The sequence below is a fragment of the Pipistrellus kuhlii genome, unplaced genomic scaffold, assembly GCF_014108245.1.
Source record: "Pipistrellus kuhlii isolate mPipKuh1 unplaced genomic scaffold, mPipKuh1.p scaffold_m20_p_3, whole genome shotgun sequence".
NCBI classification, from domain to species: Eukaryota; Metazoa; Chordata; class Mammalia; order Chiroptera; family Vespertilionidae; genus Pipistrellus; species Pipistrellus kuhlii.
The window spans coordinates 53,789,837-53,807,445 of NW_023425529.1; the positions used below are offsets into that span (position 1 = coordinate 53,789,837).

General features: G+C 40.2%; 1 protein-coding gene, 1 long non-coding RNA gene and 1 pseudogene across 3 annotated transcripts in view; 2 read left to right on the forward strand and 1 right to left on the reverse strand.

The window, feature by feature from the left end:
• Positions 1 to 17,609, forward strand: part of LOC118730721 — a 100,087-nt gene that overhangs the window by 54,859 nt on the left and 27,619 nt on the right. The gene's annotated exons all lie outside the window — the stretch shown is intronic.
• Positions 1 to 17,609, reverse strand: part of CUNH12orf56 (chromosome unknown C12orf56 homolog) — a 74,910-nt gene that overhangs the window by 27,861 nt on the left and 29,440 nt on the right. The window contains exons 3-4 of the mRNA XM_036458867.2: positions 13,677 to 13,749; positions 5,146 to 5,557 (exon numbers count right to left, since the gene is read on the reverse strand). Coding sequence (XP_036314760.1) covers positions 5,146 to 5,557; positions 13,677 to 13,749 — 485 coding nt within the window. The remainder of the gene's footprint in view (positions 1 to 5,145; positions 5,558 to 13,676; positions 13,750 to 17,609) is intronic.
• On the forward strand, positions 1,550 to 3,922 carry LOC118730718 (annotated as a pseudogene).

Genomic DNA, 17,609 nt, shown 5'->3' on the forward strand with positions numbered 1-17,609 from the left:
ATAATAAGAGCATACTAATTATAATGTGTACATATAAATATTAGATGATATATTTTTATAATATATATTTAATATTAGCTAAATTATATCACATATATTGATCTGGGGCTGTTTTTTCCACCTAATACATGGTAGAGTTTTTTTGTGTCTGTGTATGTAGGTTTACTTCAATCTTTTAAAATGATTTCCTAGCATTCCATAGCACAGTTATACAATAATTTTTAACTAATCCCCTGTTAATGAGGTTATTTTTTCCTCAGATCTTTATTGTTATCATTTTCCATTTATTCTGGGTCCTCAAAGCAAAAGGTCAGGTAGTGTTCAATAAGTTCTCTGATCTTTTATTTATGTTGAGGCTTAACAGACAGATTACTTCAGAAGAAATTTCTGAAATGTTCCTGATTTGCTACTCCAAACAAGCAGAGTATGTGCTTTTTCTTTTCTTTCTTTTTTTTAATCCTCACCGGAAGATATTGTCCATTGGTTGTTAAACAGGATGGAAGGGAGGGGGTAAGGGGAAAGAGAAAAAAAAAGAAAACACATTCATGTGAAAGTGACACATCAATTGGTTGCCTTCCACATACACCCTGACCAGACTGAGTTCAAACCTGTAACCCAGGTACATGCCCTTGAATGGGAATCAAACCCACAACCGTATGGTGGGCAGGCCAACGCTCTAGCCACTGAGCCATGCCAAGCAGGGCAATATGTGTTTTTTCTTACAACTTTGTCCTTGCTCTAAGTATTTTTTTGGGGGGGAGGGGGGCCAGGGGGATAATTGCTGGACATATGGTAAGCCTATTTTTAATTTTTTAGGAACCTTCACACTGTTTTCCATACTGGTTATAACAACTTACATTCCCACAAGAGTGCACCATGGTTCCCTTTTTCCACATCCTTACCAACATTTATCTTATCTTTTTTATGAAAGCTGTTCTAACAGATATGAGTTTGATATCTTGTTGTGACTTTTTATTTGTCCTTTCCTAATGATTATTGATGTTGAACATCTTTTTGTGTACCTGTTGGTCAGTTGTATATCTTCTTTGGAAAAATGTCTATTCATGTCCTTTGCCCAATTTTTAAGTGGATTAAGTTGTATGAGTCCCTTATACATTTTGCAGTTGAGCTGTATAAGTTCCTATACATTTTGTTTATCCACTCCTTATCAACATATGGTTTGAAGATATTTTCTTCCATTCCACAGGTTGACCTTTTATTTATCCTTTTCCTTGCTGCTTTCAAAATTCTCATTTCCTTTGGCCTTTTTCTGTTTGTTTTTATTTTAAAATCTTATTGTTAAAACTATTATAGATGTGCTCTAAGTTTAAAAAAAGAAAAAAAAAAGGAAAAAAAAAGCTAATTTCTTCCTTTCCAAATGTTTATGCTTGCCTTAAATCTAGAATTTTAATTTGGAAATATCCCTTAGTTCTTTAGCTTTCTAGTAGCTATCTTCACAATATATAAAGGGCAAAGAATTGTCACATTTTATTTTTTTAAATTTATTAAATTTATTGGGGTAACATTGGTCAACATGAACATATATGTTTCAAGCACATTTCATTTTTGAAGAATTTGAGATGTAAAACAACCCAAATGTAATTATTTTTAGTCAAAGTTACAAATATAATGGGTTACCAAAGGAGACTCAACTCTTTGGAAACTCTTAAAATCCAAGTGAGTGTTAATTTCTAATTGGATTATTTAGGTTAATTTTAACCTAAAATGTAGAGTTAAAATGTCCATTCCTTTTCCCAGGAGCATTTCCCTGCTTCAAAATGAAAGATCATTCTAGATCTCAAGGCATAGGAGATAAGTTAACTAAGATAAGTCTGACTGATTGGATTTTTTTTATTTCCTAAAACTTATGAAGATATCACTAAGACTAACTGCCTGATGAGAAAATTCAACAATGTCACAAAAAGGCACAACTTTTAAATGTTTATATCGAATTAATATTTTATTCTTACAAAAGTGAATGCTAACGTGACTCATCATTTATGTATGAAATATTTACTTATTCATTTTCCATCCTTCAAAGGATAGAACATTATTTTTAATATTACTTTATAGTACTCACCAAGTAATAAACCTCCACCCAGAGGCTTTATTTCAGTAGTCACAGAAAGAAAGAAAAAATCAGTGTCTGGTTTCGAATCCTAGCTCTAGACCAGTGGTGCAAACTTGCATATATCAATACCTTAATTTTCTTATCTATAAAATGAGAATAAAAGACCTACATCATAAGGTTGCTATCAGACTGAATGGGTTAATATACAGAAAGCATCAGGCATGGGTACCGACATGGCCTCAAACGACCACCATACTCAACAAGCAACTCAAAGCTATGTGGCAGGCCTTCCAGCCTCAGCAGCAATCCATAGGGCTGCTTCCCAGAAGAGCAATCTGCCCAAAAGACAGCAGAGCTATGGTGACTACAGCCAGTCAGGGGACACTCCAGGCTATGGCCAGAGCACCTATGGTTCTTATATAAGGACAAACCCAGAACAGCTAAGGCACTCGGTCAGCTCCCCAGGGATATGGCTCAACTGCTGGCTGTGGCAGTGGCCAGAGTTCTCATCGTATGGACAGCAGTTCTACCCTGGCTGTGGCCAGCAGCCGGCTCCTAGCAGCAGCTTGGGAAATTACAGCAGCATTTCTCAGAGCAGCAACTATGGCAGCCCCAGAGTGGGACGACGGTCAGCAGTCAGGCTATGGTGGATCACAACCTAGCTGTGGTGCACAGCAAAGCTCCCATAATCCTCTTCAGGGCTATGGACAGCAGAACCAGTACAAGAGTAGCAGTGGAGGTGGCAGAGGGGGTGGGTAGTAGAGGTAACTGTCGCCAAGATCAGCTCCCCATGAGTGGTGGCAGCAGTGGCAGTTGTTATCGGAATCAGGACCAGAGTGATGGTGGTGGCAGTGCTACCGGAGAGACCAGCAGGACTATGGGGGATGAGGTCATAGCAATAGCAGCAGTTACCACTGCAGCAAAGTGGCTATGAACCAGAGGTCATGGAGGTGGCCACGGAGGTGGCGTGGGTGGACATGACCGTGCTGGCTTCCATAAGTGTGGTGGGCTTCAGGACCAAGGAACACACAATGATTCTGAACAGAATAATTCAGACAACAGCAGCTTCTTTGTGCAAGGCATGGGTGAGATTACAAAAAGAAAACAGAACAGCCATGACTAATCTGTACACAGACAGGGAAACCAGCAAGATGAAGGGAGAGGCAATAGCATCACCTACTTTCTGCTTAGGCAGTTGTCGACTGGTGTGATGGTAAAGAATTCTCTGGGAATCCCTGTCGAGGTCCCATTTGCTGCTCAGGGAGCAGATTTCAGTCAGGGTGGTGGCAGTGGTCGTGGAGGGCGAGGAGGACCCATGGGCCATGGAGACTATGGAGGTGATGGCAGTGGTGGGGGAGGACTCCCCAGTGGAGGTGGCGGCGATGAAGGATAGCAGCGAGCTGGAGATTGGAAGTGTCCTAATCCTACATGTGAGAGTCTGAACTCCTCTTGGAAGAATGAATGCAACCATGTAAGGCCCCTAAACTAGATGGCCCAGGACAGGAACCAGGATGCTTTCTGGTGGGGGTAGCTATGGAGTTGGTCGCCGTGGTAGCAGAGGAGGCTATGATTAGGGCAGCTGTCTAGACCGAAGAAGGGGGCTCTGAGGTGGCCAGTGTCCGAGATTACTTCAAGCAGATTGGCCTTGGCAAGATGGACTCCAGGGGTAACCACAGACAGGATTGCAGAAATGCCATATCAGCCTGACTTCTGAGGTTCTGGAACAGGTTTTCTCCTATACGTGTTGTGACTCTCATTATTTTATAACCTTCCAACTCCTGACCACACATGGGGTTTTTGTGACAGACTATGTAATTATAACCATATATCTGGTTCCCATTAAACACCATTGTTTTAAAGGAAGGGAAGGAAGGAGGAAAAAAGGAGGAAAGGAGGGAGGGAAAGAGGGAGGGAAAGATCAGAACAGTTCCTACTGGATAGTAACAATACATGTTAATTATTGTTACTGTTTTTCTTATCAGAAGACTATAAATTGGTCTATTTGACTTGTCCCAATCATGCCTCTGCTGCAGAATTAAAAAGTCATATTTAAAACTAAGAGTTAGTCAATTCAGGGAAGTCTTTTTTTTTTTTTAAGCCAATTAAGTTTTGGTTTTTCTTCTAGAACAGATGAGACCTTCTTTTAATAGACACAGATTTCCCACTTTATGATTCATTTACATTCTTCATTTGGAAAAAGCTGTTTAAAAATTTAGAGAGAAAATTTAAATATTTAACATTTAATTTAAACATTGAACATCCTAACTGTGCTATGAAGGAGAGAAAATAAGAGTTTTTTTGAAATTTTTCACAATTTATAGCCATTTATAAAAACCCCTGTTTCCTAGGAGTGAAAACAGCCTTTCATATTTTTTTAATATTCTTATGTTAAAAGATCAGTAATAAAAATTATATATCACTGAAAAGAATCATGTTACTTTTTTATTAAATTTCTTATTTTTAAACTGAGCCTGATGTAATAAAAAGATCCCTAAATGAGAGTCTGACTCTGCCCCCAAACTTACTGTGTAATCTTGAGAAGTCACTTATGGTTGCGCTTCCATTCCTGCATTTAAAAAGGACACAGACTAGGTGGTTTCCATAAAATTATCCTATCTTATAAATGACTCCCATCAACCTACTTTCAATAGCACAGCCAAGAAACACAAAAGCATATTGGCAATGCTGACCTTTATCTGAGCTTCTGTGCTCTGTGAAAGCAGAAGTGGTGGAGAAACCACCCCAGCTAAGTGCAAAAGACCACCCTGCTCACACACATCCCGAGATAAGACCTGTCTCCTTCCGCATGATTCTCGTGGGACTCGCTGATGACTCGCTTATTTGCCTGCCCCTATGAAACTCAGGTCTCTCTCCTTTTCTTTAGGACAGACGCTTCTCATTAATGAGCATTTTCCCTATTGCAATCGCTGAAATAAATTCACTTCCTTAATTGTCCAGGGCATTTTGTCTTTCACAACATTATTAAATTCCAAGGTTAAATTTCCCAAACGGGAAGGTAGAGCAGGGTGTAAAAAACAGTACTGAAGTCAAGGTGAACCTATGAGGACACTTACTATAATATAATTGTTCCATGAACTTTTTAAGTGCAGAAATATTGATGACGTTGTGGAGATAATGTACAAATGAAGTTCTGACTCTTTTTTCTCTAGGTTTGGGTTACTTTGCAAAAGGGAGGCGGCAGAGGAGGAATTTCCTAAGTAAAGCTCATTTCCGTTCCCATTGCACTTAAAAAAGCTTTTACTTAGAGAGTCTTTGTGATCTGGAAGTCCCCTGGGTCCTTTTGTGTTTGTGGTACAAGATGGCACGCTGACAGCCTGGCCAGTGGCTGCTGTGGACTGACAGCTCCTCCTGGAGGGCGTAGGTAGGGGTCGACCGGTGCTTTGACCTTGAAGGGACAGCTTCTTGAGGTCTGAAGGAGGACAGAGAGTTGAGTCCTTGGACAGTGTGCTGCTCTCTTGGTGGTTCCTGTCAGGTAGAATTTAGCATTAAACGTGATATTTAGAATTGAATAGGAAGGGAACAGGAGACACCAGTGCCCCAACTATAGCAGCTTATGAATGTTTGTTTCATAAAATCTTACTTGCTTACACACAGGGGAGATATGGCACAATTCTGCAGTATACTTTTCTGCTTTCAGAAATAAAACTCTACCCAATGTCATTTAAAGAAATACTTTCTATATCTAAAGAATTGTGCCTGTCCTCCACGAAGTCCAGTATTCCCATTGAAAGGACTTTTCGTTCTACTTCTAAAACCTGGTTTTTCTTTCACTCTGCATTTCTAATGGATCCTATAAAGAAAAAACAATTCATATGGAGATATAAAGAGAGATTTTTAAAATGGTGTTTTGGTTCATATCTTGCTAATACTCTTCTGATATTAACAATAACATCCCCAACACCTCAGTACTTTCTTCAGAATTAATCCTTTGCCTTCCCTGTTCTCTCCAGCTCATTGCGACCCATTTCTACTCTGCTGCCCAAGAAAGCAAGTAATAGAGGCTTAGAAGTTGCAGAGTATGCTGAGGTCTAAGTTCCCATCCTGGCTGTGCCACTCAGTGGGTCTGTGACTTTGCTTGACCTAAGCCTCAAGTCCCTCATTTTTAAAATAGGAACAATAACAGTACCAACCTCACAGAGTTTCTATGAAAATGAAATAAGAAAATATAAATGCTATGTGTCTCTAATACTGGAAATAGTAAATGCTAGGTATTAATATTATCCTATATTGCCTTAAATTGCTGCTTTATCATTTTATATTAAAGTGTCTTTGTCTCACTTACAAAATGGTAACTGCTATGTAAGTGGAAAGTCATTTAGTTTTTATTCATTCCTAAATTAATTTTAAACAGGTATAAAGTTCATCATTATCTGTATAGTGCTATGAACTGTGCCAAGTTCCAACCATCTGCTCCCTCCCTCACTGACTTTGCATGTGCGCCGGTGTGTACACACAGGAACAGACACACACATAGGGCCACTCAAATTCCATCCCCCTTTAACAGCCATCATTATCTTACATTGCCCTTTCTTCATATGGTTCTATTATGTAACCATGTTAGCAAATCATCTAAGTACATAAGGTGCTCACACTAAGGTTTTCAGTTAAAGGAATCTATGTCTAGCCCTGAAATAGATGACACATACTCCAGTCCTCTTTGAAATGACAGCTTTTCTTTTTATTCTTGCAGATAATATTTTCTAAAAATTTCGCCATGGAAATTGAAGAGAGTTAATTAACTGGTGCCTACATTATGTTAGATAATGTTATGAAAATATGTTACAATGTTCATGTCAGGCACATTATAGGTTTCATGTAAGAATTCAGCAACATGATTTCATGTAGTTATAGAAAGTCTCACTTAAATCAGCTCTTATTTACGCAGGTGTATGAAAAAAAATCTATTGTTTGGGGGACTTAAAGAGGGTTCCTATAAAGGATTATTGTCTTGGCAGCATAAATGAAAATGCCACGGTCATTACTGCTTCACTAGTGAAAGAAGCCAACTCCTAAAACAAAACTGTATCCTTCATTTGAAATTCAATAACGCCCTTCATTACTAGTTTGATTAAAAAACAGTTCATTACTAAGTCAGAGTTCTAGAACCTTGAATTTGCACTTGTCAACCTCATATTTATAAAACTAAGTTGCTAAAAGTCAAGTGTTTTTCTAATGAGCTGATTATGTATCTCCAGGGAGAAAACAGTCACAAAGGGGGGGAAAAGATGAGAGAAATGGGAAAGAGAACTCCAAAATCAAAAGTATGCACAAATCATTTCTCTCCTTTTTCCCTCTGCATCAAAGACAGATAAACTCTTTGAGGCTGAAAATGTCAGGTTAAAAGTCACAATCCAAAAAGCAACAGGCAGAATTAATTGAACAGCTTCAGAAAAACATATTAGGTGCAAGTTCAGCTAAGAATAAAAAGTACATATAGACTATCATATTGATTCTATCAAGAAAAAAAGGTAAATTAGGGGGGAAATGATTGATTTAAGAAACTCTTTAAAAGAATAAGAAAGTAGTTCAATAATATGAAAATGGAGTTTAGTTCGTGGAGAGCTAAAAACATATCAAGTTGAAATAGATAATTAGATTAACATGTTAAAATGTAAGAAAACATGTTGATGGATTAGAGATATATTATGGGTGAAGAACTCAGGAGTCTCAACAATCCAGGAGTAAACTGACTTCCTCGCCCAGGAATTCCCAGACCTTGGTAGCTAGCTCACAGGAGCATCTAGAAAGCTTCCAAAACCAGATTACTGAGTCCCATCTCTCGTATTCGTGCCTAGGGTGGAGTTCAGGAGTCTGACCTCTCCATGAGCCCTAGAGAGATTCTGATGCAAGGCCAGGCTTGAAGAAAACTTGAATTTTTGCCGTTATTGCAGGTGGGCTTTGTTCCCACACTCCAAAAGCTTTGGGTTGTCTCCTCACATTACCTAACCCGCAGGCTGCTGAGAGCACAAGCTAATCTCAGAGTAACACCACGTTGGGAAGCAGCAACAGTGACCCAGATTTCAGCTTATTCAAGCAAGTTCAAGCTCCATAGCCAATCTAGCCTCAAACAGCAGGAGTGCTTGGAGAAATGAGCTCTCCTACTGAATTGACTCCCTAATCTTGTTTTGGATACTCCACTTTGTTAAGAAAGTTTTCTAACCGAAGCCGGTTTGGCTCAGTGGTAGAGCGTCGGTCTGCGGACTGAAAGGGTCCCGGGTTCGATTCCGGTCAAGGGCATGTACCTTGGTTGTGGGCACATCCCCAGTAGGGGGTGTGCAAGAGGCAGCTGATCGATGACTCTCTCTCACCGATGTTTCTAACTCTCTATTTCTCTCCCTTTCTCTCTGTACAAAATCAATAAAATATATTAAAAAAAAAAAAAAAGAAAGTTTTCTAAAAGTGTTTTGATTTAATCTTTTTGTAAAAGGCAGACTAGTAAGCATACATGACTCTTTGATAATTGGGGTCCTTCTCAGCTTCAGGGTTCTCTTCATCACAGTCTGGAACTGGAGTTGGTGAGTTGAATTGGAACAGCAGACTTCCAAACTCAGAGACCGAGGAGAGGGGGCATTCATGCCCCTCACTCCCTAAGATCTCCAATAGCCACCACCCCCTCTCCAAGCAAGCTACCACGACAAATTTATATGCATACTAGATAAAAATAGTGCATCTAGGGGAGATCCAAGATGGCTGTGCCCAGGTGAACACCTAGCCGCAGCTGCATACAACAATTCCAATAAAATACAACTAAAATATAAAACGGACATTGCCCAGAACTACAGGAAGGTTGACTGACTGGAAATTCTACAGCAAGAAGCAAGGAGAAAACCAGAAGGAGGCGGAGGAGCTGGAAAAGCCCAAGGTACGGAGACGCGGCGCGCAGAGAGGACGGAGCCGGAGAGGAGGTAGGCAGAGTGCCTGGCGGGCATTCCCTAGCGGGAAGGAGATAAAACTCCGACTGTGCTGGGCCCCCGACTGCTCTGAACCCCCGACTGCTCTGAACCCCAGTTCTAGGCCAGACCCCGGGGACTCAGGCTCAGCCATAGGGAGCCGGGCTGTAAGGCAGAACCCCGGGGAAGTGGCGGCGGAACTGAACCCCTATACCGGGCTCATTGTGGGAGAGCATAGACTGTTTGGCAGCAGGCGAAAATCGAGGGCACCTTTCTCTCAGAGGCGCCAGCAGCGAGCACTGAAGGACCCGCATAGGACAGGGCTGACAGAAGCCAAAGCTGCAGGCTCCACCCTGAAACCCCGTCCCATCTGTAACTGCAAATTGCGACAACAAAATAGATCACAAAAGAAAGAAATGGAGGACAAAAAGCGTCTGGATATAGAGTTCAAATCTACGCTTATAAGGTTTTTCAAGAATTTCCTAGAAAAGATGGATAAGGCCTATGAGGATATGAAAAGAGATCAACTAGAATTAATAAGGAGTCAACAAGAAATGATAAGGGATCAACAAGAAATAAAGAATACATTGTCTGAAATAAAAAATATTTTACAGAGTCCTAAAACCAGAAGGGAAGATTGCAAGAATCAAGTCAAAGATTTGGAACATAAAGAGCCAGAAGACACTCCTCCACAGAAGCTAGAAGGCAAGAGAATCCAGAAAATTGAAGATAATGTAAGAAACCTCTGGGACAACCTCAAGAGAACCAACATCAGAATTATGGGGGTCCCAGAAGATGAGAGAGATCAAGATATCAAAAACATACTGAAAGAAATAGTGACAGAAAACTTCCCCCACCTGGTGAAAGAATTAGACTTACAAGTCCAGGAAGCGCACAGAACTCCAAACAAAAGGAATCCAAAGAGGACCACACCGAGACACATCATTATTAAAATTCCAAGAGCAAAAGACAAAGAGAGAATATTAAAAGAAGCAAGAGCAAAGAAGGTAGTAACCTATAAAGGAGCACCTATACGATTGTCAGCTGACTTCTCAACAGAAACCATGCAGGCCAGAAGGGAATGGCAAGAAATATTCGAGGTGATGAATAGCAAGAACCTACAGCCAAAAATAATCTACCCAGCAAAGCTATCACTCAGAATCGAAGGCCAGATAAAGAGCTTCACTAATAAAAAAAAAAAAAGCTAAAGGAGTTTATCACCGCCAAACCAGAATTATATGAATTGCTGAAGGGGATTCTTTCAGAAGAGAAAGTAAACAAAGATAAAAATTATGAACAACAAATATGTAACTATCAACAAGTGAATCTAAAAACCAAGGAAATTAAAAAAATCTGATGAACAATATTAACTGTTGAATATAATAGAATCAGAGGTATGGAAGGGGAGTGAACTGATGATTCTTGGGGAAAAGGGAAGAAGGGGGCGTGGGAAGAGACTAAACATAAACTGTGCACCTATGGATGAGGACAGTGGGGAGAGGGGAAAGGACAGAGGGTGGGGTGGGAACCTGGTGGAGGAGAGCAATGGTGGGGGGGGGAAAAAGGAACATTTGTAATAATATGAACAATAAAAACTTTAAAAAAAAAAAAAAAGTGCATCTATGCTACCAAAGGAAAAAGAGCTTCAAGACACTCCAAGTAAACATACATTCTAAGTACATGAGTCATCTGATTCCCCTCTTTTATGAATTATCTTCTATTGAAATTCTGGAACTATCACTGGCTCTAGGAAGGATCTAAAACCGGTCCAAATCCTTTTCCATATATATTGATATGTGCTTAAAATTCTGCTAGTTTTCTTCTACTTCAGGTCAAGATGTAATAACATCTTGACCTGAAGTAGAAAACTGAAACAACCTAAAACTAGGAAAATACAATGAAGAAAGAAAAAAAAAACAAAACAGCTTTTAAGACACTGGACATCAGTCAACATAAGAGGGTGAGCTCTGAGTAGTGGGAAACAAGGTGAGAACTAACAGTTGCCCCAATGTACTAACTTGAAAATGTTTCCAGGCCATGGTGTAGCAAGGAGTGATAGTTAATAATTGTGGTCATGGTTTCACTGGCATATGTATAAGAAAAGAATGTATCAAATTGTGTAGTTTAAATATTACAGTTTATTATGTGTCAAAGCCCTGGTCAGGTAGCTCAGTTGGTTAGAGCATCCTCCTGATATGCCAAGGTTGTGGGTTTGATCCCCAGTCAGGGCACATACAAGAAGTAACCAGTGAATGCACGAATAAGTGAAACAACAAATTGATCTCTCTCTCTCCTCTCTCTCTCTCTCTCTCTTTTTCTCTCTCCCTCCCTCTCTTCCTCCCTCCTTCTCCCCTCTCAAAAATCAATCAATAAAAAAATTTAGAGATATATATTATGTTAAAACAATTCTGTTAAAACAAAATTCTACTAATAGAGCTTTCCTTAAGCTTCTGGCTTTGGTGCCAATTAAAATGGAAATCCCAGGGAAGGGGGAACCAGTTTAAATTTGTATTATTAAGTCATCATATTGTGGTGTCAATCAAAACCCAAGTACAGAATTGTATAGGGAGAGCAAGGACGTGGACTAGGGAAGGCTAGAATTCAATGAGAAGAGAGTAAGAGCACAAGACAGGAAATGCAGACAAACTTTGCAAGTGTGTTGTCAGCTAGAAACAACAGGGGTAGTTTTGCTGGAAAGTGTGCTGCTGTGTTCTAGTTGCCACAAAGATGGGGAGTATTACTAGCATTTAGTGGGCAAGGGCCAGAGAAGCCAAGTCCTACACCGTGTGGGACTGTTCTGCACAGAAGGAAGAGTCCCACTCAAAATGCCAACAGCACTGAGAAACCCTAGTGGGAGGAATGTGGTTACACAGACTGTGTCCTTTCAACAATACCAGCATTACAAAGAGGTCTTGGGGTGCTCTGGATGGCTTGCAATGCGAAACAGAACACTTACGCACCAACCTTTCTTAGCCAGTAAGATTTTCTGATGTTTCAGATTCCAATATAATCAAAACCTCCAAAGCCTTGAAAACCCTGACATGAATACAGAGACCATTTTTAAAGCTAACTCCTTAAACCCTAAAAACCTGTAAGAAAATTACAGTTGCTATTATATAACCAACTTTCTCATCCAGAATAGTTGGATGTAAAGTTAAAATGGTGTAAAGTAAATTGTTGATATATTCCCAGTAGAGAAAAAAAAAAAAAAAAAAGATTCTTCCTAAACCAAAAATCAATTTTTGGTGAGAAAGGAAGTTATAATAATGAAATCTAGATTTAGAAGGACCTTGTAGGTCATCTAGACAAAACAGTGAGAGAAGGTGAGGGTGAGGGACCCAGTGGACCAAGGCCGCTTCTCGGCAGCTAGGGTCCCGCACAGCGTGGTGTACCACAGGTTTGTGAGTGCTCCCCACCCGGAGTTCACTTTTCCTTTGCCGAATTTTGCAGTGTTTTTCTACCCTGTCTTTCAAGGCTTCAACCCCCATTAATTTTCCACATGTATCTCTCGACTCACAGCTGTTAGAATGCTGTGCTCCCCTCCTCCTTCTAATGTCTAGATACTGACTGTGTAACAGAATCACACTCGGAGTTATGAAGCTTAGGAAGTTCCGGGCTTCTTCCCACTGTGCAGACTGGAATTTCAAAGCCAGATGAGCTTCTCCACCAGATGAGGCCCTCACCCTTAACCTGTGCAAACCAGTACCGGGCTTGATCCCTCCTGACGTCCTTATTTCTCTGAAAGGCTTCGCCTTGCAGTCACCCCAGCTTGAAACCACCGTGGCTTATCTCTCCATCTCTCCTATGTTCCTTAAACCAACCAGCAGTCTTGTAGCTTTTACTTCCCCAATCTCTCGTCCACCCCTTTTTCTTTATTCCCACTACTACTAGCCCAATTCAGATTCTTATTGCTTCCCACCAGCCTTTGGTTTCTCCCTGCTTCAGTCCATGTTCAGCACAACTTGGTTATCAGGTTATTTTCTGTAAAAGTGATTTTTATCATGTTCTCTGCCTCAGAACTTTCAATAGTTTCCTCATGTCCTATGAAACGACATGTAAAAATTTCCCCTGGATTTGTAAGACCTTCCAAAATACGTGCCCAATTTTACCTCCTAACTTTATATTTAGTAATCATGGTGTATTTTTAAGTCACACTAGGCTGCTTATCTTTCCTAATACATATTCCATTTTTCCCTGCCTCAATCTTAGCTTCTGCTGTTCTCTTCAACTGCAATAACTCCACCTCCATTTGCAATATCCTTCACCAACTGTCATCTGGCATTTTGATTCTTCTCAGAACTGAACATAATCATTCCCCTCTTTAAATTTCTTTAACAATTTACTCAAACTCATTGATGATATGTAGCATGTATCCATTGTATTATCTTTATTTATGCAAATATCATGTATCCCGGTTAGAATCAGCTTCTCAAAGACAGGAACTATGTGCTCAATAAATGTTATTTAATTATAATCAATTATTCATTTTTTGGCATTTATATAATCTGTTGAAATGAGAAAATTATACTTTACTATTTAACTAAGCTGATTTGCATTTACCTTCTTCATTATTATATATATGAGATAAACAGAACTCCAATGCCATTAGTAGAGAAAAAGCATTTTTTAAAAATTGAAATGGGAAATAAGTTTTGATTATCAAGTTAAAAACATACTCCAAACAACAACCTCACCTGACAGAGGATTCATCCAGACTTTTAGGCTCTTTGCCTCTCCATAAGACAGGGCCATTATTATCTTCCTTGACTAAAAGGAAAGAAAAGTTATTTGGTAGTTAATTACATAATTTGATTGAGTTTATAAAGAAGATGTAGTCACTGATTCCAAGAATACTCATAAATTCTCACAAAAACTTACAAGTACAAAATTATAAGCTGGGCACCATGTTAAAACAAAAAGAGCTTTGGCTTTGACATTAAAGTCTGTTTGGTTAAATTCAGCACACCTTACAAGTTACTTTATTCCTCTAACCTCAATATCTTCAGTAAAAATGAGGATGATTATTCTGTGAACGAAAATGGGATAATATGATGCCTGGCAGAGTAAGTATGCAATAAACATTAGCTGAATTTAAAGTAAAACTCAAAGAACCAATTATAACTTACAACAAGAAAACTGTCATTTCCTCTCCATTATGTGAGTATATTTTGTTTGTTTATTTTGAGGGATAAATAATAATATCTAATAAATAATAAAAGTAATCTCTAATAATAATATATAATAACTAGAGACCCTGTGCACGGATTATGCACCAGAAGGGGGCCTCGGCCTGGCCTGCAGGGATTGGGCTGAAACTGGCAGTCGGACATTCCTCATGGGGTCCCAGATTGCGAGAGGGTGCAGGCCAGGCCAAGGGACCCACCACTGGACCGGTTTCGGCGTGATCCCCACAGGCCAGGGCAAATGACGCCACCGGTGTACGAATCCATATGCGGGGCATCTAGTATGCATATAAGATCTTTTTAAAAAAAATAAATCTTTATTGTTCAGATTATTACAGGTGTTCCTCTTTTTTCTTTCTCCATAGCTCCCCTCCACTCAATTTCCCACCCCACCCTATGCCCTTACCCCCTACTATTGTCTTCATCCATAGGTTTAAGACTTTTGTCTAATCTCTTCCCACACCGCTCAGACCCCCTTCCCCCTGAGAATTATCAGTCCACTCCCTTTCTATGTCCCTGGTTATATTCACCAGTTCATTCTGTTCTTCAGACTTTTTGTTCACATGATTTTTAGATTCACTTGTTGGTAGGTATGTATTTGATGTCTTTTTGTTGTTCATAATTTTTATCTATCTTTTTTTTCTTCTTCCTCTTCTTAAAGAATATCCTTCAGCATTTCATGTAATCCTGGTTTGGTGTTGATGAACTCCTTTAGCTTTTTCTTGTCTGTGAAGCTCTTTGTCTGACCTTCAATTCTAAATGATAGCTTTGCTGGGTAGAGCAATCTTGGTTGTGGGTTCTTGCTGTTGAATATTTCTTGCACTCCCTTCTGGCCTGCATAGTTTTCGTTGAGAAATCAGCTGACATTCCTATGGGTATTCCCTTGTAGGTAACTAACTGTTTTTCTCTTGCTGCTTTCAAGATTCTCTTTATCTTTTGCCCTTGGCACTTTAATTATGCTGTGTCTCAGTGTGATCCTCTTTGGATTCCTCTTGTTTGGGATTCTGTGTGTTTCCTGAACTTGTAAGTCTATTTCTTTCACCAGGTGGGGAAAGTTTTCTGTCATTATTTCTTCTATTAGGTTTTTAATATTTGTGCTCTCTCTTCTTCTGGCACCCCCAAAATTTGGATGTTGGTACACTTAAAGTTGTCCAGAGGCTCCTTACATTATTTCATAATTTTGGGTCCTTTTTTCTTTTTGTTTTTCTGGTTGGGTGTTTTTTGTTTCCTCATATTTCAGATCTTTGATTTGATTCTTGGGGTACTTTGATCTACAGTTGAGTTTCTGTAAATTCTTTATTTCAGACAGTGTATTCTTAATTTCTGACTGGTCCTTTTCCATTTTTTTTTTTTTTTTTTTGGCATTCTCATTAAGGTCTTTGAAGATCTTATCAAGTTTCTCAGCAGTTTTTAGAAGATTCTTGAGTTACTTTATAAATGTGATCCTGAACTCCATGTCGTCCCATAGTTTGCTTTCCTCCATTGCCCCCTTTTGTGACATGCCTGTGTCTCCACATATTGGCTGCTTCCCTGTATTGATGGAGTGGATTTGTGTGGTAGGTGACCCACAAGGGCCAGTAGCTCAGCTTCCCCAATCACCTGAGGTGGACTGTCTTGGTACACCCCTTTGTGGGCTGAGTGCAAAGTCTTGGTGTAGTTAAGCCTTCATTGTTGTTGGTACCCTTGGAGGAATTGTCCTCCAGGCCAATTGGCTGTGGGGACCCGCTGTGTTTATAATGGAAGAACTGCTGCGCTGGACACACGCTTATGGTGCAGGCCTTGTTTCAGTGGGGGGTTGGTGCTCACTGAGTCTACCTCTTGAATGTGTCAGTTATGGATGTGAGGAATTGAAATCTCACACTGACCAGTAGATACGCGGGCTTCTGGATCTCCAATGGGGTGCAGGTCAGCTAATGTCTGAGATCACCCTGCAGGAGCTACAGCAAAAGCTACAGTACTCTCCTCCCTGCTTGGGATTTGTAGATTATGGAGCTGTCTGAACCTGTTTGCAAGTTAGCAGTGATAGTGAAGACCATTTATATGCAAAAACCGCTGCTTAAAGCTTGGGTGTGTTTGTAGATTGTGTGGGACAGAGTCTCAGGGCATCACTAGGGTAGGGCGTGGCAAACAGCAATGGCTGGCAGTGAGCCATCTCGCATTTCACGCCCCAGCACAGCAAACAATTATTTTTGTGCGCAGCTCTGCAAGCAAGCCACCCTCACTTTCCGACCTGATGCCAGACAGTCCAGCTTCTCCCTGTAGGAGTTTGGGTCTCACGTGTCTCCCCTTCAGGTTGAAGAAAGCAACGCCGCCTCCAGCTGGAATCCGCTGCCAGCCCATATCGTGCATCCCCATCCCTCAGTTTTTCAGTGTCTGTGCACTGAATGCTCCCCTCTCTTTCAGTCTGGTTGTAGAACTCCCACTCAGCCTGCCTTCCCATGGCCCTGGGGGATAGACATTTTTGTCTTTTAGCTGTAGTTTTGAAATTGTTGTGCACGGCCGCAGTTTAGGTGTGTTTACCTACACTGCCATCTTGGGTTCTTGAATATATAAGATCTTTGGTTAATCTCTTCCCACTCTCCCACCGACCCCCTTCCCTCTGAGATTTATCATTCTGTTCCATGTTTCTTTTTTTTTCTCTCTCAAGAATTTACTCATTTATTCAATGACAATCATGTCCACATCTTTTTTTTTTAAATCAATCTTTATTGTTCATATTATTACAAAGGTTCCTCATTTTTTCCCCCTTCCACCAGGTTCCCATCCCATCCTCTGCCCCCTACCAACCCCCCCATTGTCCTCATCCATAGGTGCACAGTTTATGTTCAGTCTCTTCCTCCCTTCCTTTCCCCAAGAACAGTCAGTCCACTCCCCTCCCATATCACCGACTCTACTACAATGAACCACTATTACTGTTCATCAGGTTTTTCAATCTCCTTTTTGTTGTTGTTGTTGTTGTTGTTGTTGTTTAAATTAATAAACTTTTACACTTCTAAGAATAAATTTTAAAATCTAATAATTTTAAACCTTGTTTTTTTTCTGCCCTGGGAATTGAGAGCAAACTTGTTTACATGTAAACTTGCCCTTAGGCTATCAAAAGGTGTAGCCATTCAAGTGTAAACATAGCTGCTGGTTGGAATTGGATTACCTGTTCTGGGTGGGAAGGGCTTGTCATTCCTTTTCTCCATTAAAATTAAAGTGTTGCCGGGACCGGTTTAGCTCAATGGATAGAGCATTGGCTTGGGGACTGAAGGGACCCGGGTTCGATTCCGGTCAAGGGCATGTACCTTGGTTGCGAGCATATCCCCAGTAGGGGGTGTGCAAGAGGCAACTGATCGATGACTCTCTCTCATCGATGTTTCTAACTCTCTATCTCTCTCCCTTCCTCTCTGTACAAAATCAATAAAATATATTTTTTTAAAAATTAAGGTGTTAGCTTTAAAA